Here is a 4,866-nt window from a genome sequence, read left to right as displayed (position 1 = left end):
TCACATGTACTGTCAAATTTAAACAAATGTGCTTATGTTGTTATTATTTTTGCAGATTGGAATGCATGAAATGTGACTGATTCATCACTAGCATGTATTGGCACTTTGCAAAATAAGAGCACTTCCTTTATTGTCCGCTAGAGGGCAACGAAAGTCCATTATTAACAACCAAGTTTGCATGATTTGAAAAATGTTTTTTAGGGCTGCTGTCATTCCTGAACAGGTTTAATATTCACAAAGGTTGAATGAGGTGATTAATTTGCGTTTATTTCCAACAATGATCACCCACAGATGTATACTTGGCCAAGTCCTCCTGCATACCTGCGAGAAAAGGGTTAAATACCTGAAGTAGGTGGGGTTTAATTACTCACAATCCGACCAACTGACGTACTTCGAACCCCACACGGCTGGAACTAACGATCTCGTAATGGACGCGGATTTCACACAAGACTCTGTTTTACATTTTCTGCAAAGCAAAGGCGGATCGGTAAAGAATACCGAACTGTTGCACCACTTCAAGGGCTTTCTACGGGAGCACGCCGACCAGGTACGGAACCGGGAACTTTTCAAAATGTTTGTCAACTGCGTGGCCACGGTCAAACAGGATCATGGCGTCTCGCACGTCGTGCTCAGAAAGAAATTCCGGGTTCCGGTACCGATCGTCGGTGGGGACGCGATTTTCGGGACATCCGACCATGGATCTCCTGAGCCTCCGCCGCCTAAGGCTACCTTAAACCCGGCTTGGAGTAGAGAGAAGCTACGGCAAAAAGCAGCACTTCCAGAGGCCACCATGCCGACTCTCCCAAGAGAATCTGACGTAAAAATCGTGCTTCCTGCGGCTGGGATCATGCTAAACAACAATAATAATGTAGAAACTAATCTCGACCGGAGACCAAAAGCACTTCCAGTATTGACCCAGCCTCCGATCTCAAACCAAGCACCCCCAGAGTACCCCATCCCGAGGCAGATCCATGCCCAAGTGGGTCAACATAAAACTAGAGAAATCAGCCAACAGATGCCACCTCCAAGATCCCCAAAAAGTACCCAGGAACCTTTTGGAGGTCTTGACCTGAACCCAAAACTTAGTAATCTTGCTGTTGTTCAGCCTCGCCGAGTCAGGCACAGGCAGAGCTATAAAACTGCAGTCTCTTATGATGATGATGAAGATGAAGAACCCAATTTAAAGCTGGCAGTGGGACCCCCTGACAGTCATCAAGGACCCCCAAATGCCTTCTCATCAACAGAGATTCCTACAATTTATGTCCACGATATGGCCAATGCTGGTCGGCTTCTTCATTCTCGCCCAGAATCGGTCTTCCAGACAAGGGATGCTCTTCCTGGATGTCCCCCCGGGGGGTCCGTGCCCACCCGGCGGAGCTTGCCAGCGCCGTTACCAGAGAGAGTTGAAGATGAGGATAGGCGCTACTCCCAACCTGTAGGGGTTGCATTGGCCAATAGAAAAGTCTGGAGTGCAAACGAGAAAACATGGATGTCCGGCAGCCACGACAGCATCTTGACTTCTTCGTCGGATGCCGGATTTCCTGGCAGCGATTGGCCAGCTGGGAGATGCGGCAGCACTGAAATCCAAGGCTTAACGGCAGGTAAGGATGTGTGCAATCTACTTGATCACTTGTTCTTGTTTTAATATCAAAAAATAATCATATACATATATATATATATAGTGACATACAATGAATAAGAATAGGTTAGGCATAAATGTAACATTATATTTTCAGGAAGGATAACAAATCAAGTGAACTAAAGAGAATTAAATTACTATGAATAACTTGGATATGCTTTGGATATTTTGTCCAAAAATAGTTAAAAACATTGGCTGTTTTTAATACATAAAGCAAATTAATGCCCCTGTTAACTTCATGAAAAAAAAAATATAAATATATATTTGTTTTGGGTTTCCTTTATTGTGACAACAAAAACATGTTACAAGTAAAACATTACTATTTTACAGTACTTTTTCTTAAATTGGAGTACATACAATATTCCATAGACAGCAATTATAAATGTAGCGCATGTGCATCCACAGTTTTGACATATGCAAAATACTAATATTAAAAAAAATATTTAAAAAATTCTCCCTAGCTGTTTTTTCATCTCAATATTTGACTTTTGTACTGTTACAACATGGCTTCTTATGTGATCAGGTGCCTCCATGGACCATTTGAAAACCCTTGAGGCCCCCCAGCGACCCCCTGATCCGAGGTTGGCGGCACCCTGGCATCACTCCACGGGCACGCTTCCAAACAAAAGGGCATCCGCCCACGTGGCCCCGTTACATAAGTCCTCCGACCATCTGAACCGGCAACTCTTGACCGATGAAACGCAATGGCGCCATTCGTCAGGTCAGTCGGCGCCAGGACTCGAACCTCGGCTCATTTGCCCCCTTTTTACCAACTTTAAATTATTTGTCTCATCCGGCAGGTAATCTGTACGACGACCACGAGTCGAGCGACTGCTCAGCCTCGTCGCCGGCTCGGCGTCTAAGCCCGACGCGGGTCCGGCGCGGTGGCGGCGGCAAGATGAGTGGAAGGATGTGCCGCAGTATGGGCGCCGACCTGGATCGCCTCCTCCGAGAAGAGGCGGAGGAGGGAGCCAGGGGGAATGAAGCGGCCCGACGGAAGCGCCTCCACCGGATCTCGTCCTCGCTCAGCCTCCATTACAACCTGTCGTCGTCCTCGCTGTCGTCCTGCAACAGCCTGGCCGACTTGGCCGAAGCCGACGCCAAAGGGAAGCGTGTCCCGCTCGTAACCGGCGCCCCTCACGAAAGCCTAAATAAGGAGGTAAGGATGGAGTTTGTGGGGGTTTGAAATGTAATTTTTTAGGGAGCAATTCTTCATTTTAATTTTATTCTAAAACAGAAAGTCGGCACTCATGATTTACTCTTCTTAAAAAAACGACATAGTATAGTAAGGCTTTTTTATTTAAACAACATAGTATATATAGTAAGGCTTTATTATTTAAACGACATAGTATATTAAGGCTTTTTCCATTCAAAAAACAACATAGTATAGTAAGGCTTTTTATTTAAACAACATAGTACAGTAAGGCTTTTTTTTCTTAAAAAACGACATAGTATAGTATAGTATGACATTTTTATTTAGACGACATAGTATAGTATGACATTTTTATTTAGACGACATAGTATAGTATGACATTTTTATTTAGACGACATAGTATAGTATGACATTTTTATTTAGACGACATAGTATAGTAAGACTTTAAAAAACAAAACAAGTAATTACAATTTGTTGAGCACTTCTCAATAGTTTTAATAAGTTCCAGGCAATTCCACATCCGCCAAATGACGATCCCTGAACTTTTCTTCCTTTATGATCAGTCCCAGGTTCCTTTGGACGTGCGAGAACACGCTTGGCTGGTGAAAGGTGCGTCGGGGGCGTGGCCAGACATCTACTCGCTGTTCCGAGAAGACGCCACCCTCCTTCACAGACGAGACTTCATTTCCGGCTTCACCGTGCTGCACTGGATCGCCAAACATGGCGACCACCGCGTTCTCAACACACTCTGGTATTACTCAAATATTCTATTGGGGAAAATTTATGCACACTTTACACAACACTCATTTTTTTCCAGGTACGGTGTCGAAAAGGCCGGTTTGGCATTGGACGTCAACGCCAAGGCATCTTGCGGCCAAACGCCACTTCACATCGCCGCCGTCCACGGCCACAAGAACATGATGCGCTTGCTGGTTAACAAGTTCAACGCCAACGTGGAACTGCGAGACACCGCCGGAAAGAAGCCTTGGCAGTACCTGAATCCCAGCGAATCTCGTGAAGTCTTCCGCCTACTGGGGGCGCCGGCACGTGGGGCCGCCAGGGTGACGGGTAGGTCTCCCTCGGCTGAAGTCCACGGCGAGGAGAAGCCCCGTCAGCGACGCCGCCATCGACGACATTACCTGTCGTTCGCCTCACGGGGAGAAAAGCCGAAGATCGTCCCTGGAAATAAAGTCAAACGCTCAACATCCATTGCTGCGTTTTTAAAACAGAAGCCATTGAGTCGTTTCCATGGCTACAAGTCAGATGGTTGAGCCACTTTGTTTATAAAAGGACTGAATATTACATCATCTGCTAAAGCTGTTTGGGCATGTCCTTAATAGCCACCTTTTTAAGGTTAGTCATTTACTGGTAGGTATTAAATACACTAGAAGTACTTTTAGGTTCTTGTATGTCATTGTTTTTCAAAACAAAACATCCCAAAGGTTGAAAAGCACTAAGATATCAGGACTAATATGTATTAAAACCTTTATTTTAAAGATTGTTGTTTTTAAAATTGCAAAGATTTTAATTTTTTTATGATGATCTTTCTATGTTGAATGGAAATTATTATTTGTTTTGCTTAACCGTATCAAACTTTATTATAAATCGCAAGCACTATGAACAATAGGCCAAATGTGACAAGATTTATTTTTCCATGTATAGTGATGTCTATTTCCTTAAACAGTATTTTTATATTAAATATATTTGTCTACTTTTAACCAAACATAGCCTGTGTTGTTTGCTTTAATTCACAAAGTATACGATGTTGTGTTTTTAAGAAAAAAAGCCTTACTATATTATTAGTAAAGTTATATGATAGTTTAGGCAGACCTAACAATAAATACTACTGCTTACTTTTGGGAGCCTGTGGCCCAGTGAGTAAATCATTGGCCTCACACCTTTATGGACCTGGGCTCAATTCATGCTTTGTAATCTGACCTAACTTTTCCCACTTGAAGGTACAATAAAGTACTAAGTACGATGTGGGAGTGAAAAGAGACAAAACAACAAATACTACTGCCTAACTTCTGCCAGCGGTAGCCCAGTGGGTAAGTCATCAGTTTACTACTTCTTT

The 4,866-nt window shown here is 43.6% G+C and overlaps 1 protein-coding gene and 1 long non-coding RNA gene across 2 annotated transcripts; one reads left to right on the top strand and one right to left on the bottom strand.

The window, feature by feature from the left end:
* The first annotated feature begins 154 nt into the window (after window positions 1-154).
* Window positions 155-4,537, top strand: sowahb (sosondowah ankyrin repeat domain family member B). The gene is made up of 5 exons (XM_077737395.1): window positions 155-1,601; window positions 2,163-2,360; window positions 2,440-2,798; window positions 3,356-3,543; window positions 3,610-4,537. Exons 1-5 carry the CDS (start codon window positions 428-430, stop codon window positions 4,061-4,063), a joined length of 2,373 nt encoding a protein of 790 aa, XP_077593521.1. The 5' UTR covers window positions 155-427; the 3' UTR covers window positions 4,064-4,537.
* On the bottom strand, window positions 3,126-4,111 carry LOC144210634 (uncharacterized). The gene is made up of 2 exons (XR_013329421.1): window positions 3,788-4,111; window positions 3,126-3,559 (listed from the first exon to the last, which is right to left on the bottom strand). It is a non-coding gene; the product is annotated as an uncharacterized LOC144210634 (long non-coding RNA).
* Window positions 4,538-4,866: the final 329 nt, after the last annotated feature.

Source organism: Stigmatopora nigra, chromosome 17 (assembly GCF_051989575.1).
Source record: "Stigmatopora nigra isolate UIUO_SnigA chromosome 17, RoL_Snig_1.1, whole genome shotgun sequence".
Classification (NCBI taxonomy): Eukaryota; Metazoa; Chordata; class Actinopteri; order Syngnathiformes; family Syngnathidae; genus Stigmatopora; species Stigmatopora nigra.
This window is presented reverse-complemented; position numbering and strand designations above follow the sequence as displayed.

Excerpts from the sequence above, each read along its gene's own strand:
- sowahb (XM_077737395.1), top strand. The coding sequence starts at position 428 with ATGGACGCGGATTTCACACAAGACTCTGTTTTACATTTTCTGCAAAGC. Across the intron at positions 1,602-2,162 it reads AATCCAAGGCTTAACGGCAG|GTGCCTCCATGGACCATTTG; the intron begins GTAAGGATGTGT and ends TTATGTGATCAG. Across the intron at positions 2,799-3,355 it reads ACGAAAGCCTAAATAAGGAG|TCCCAGGTTCCTTTGGACGT; the intron begins GTAAGGATGGAG and ends CTTTATGATCAG.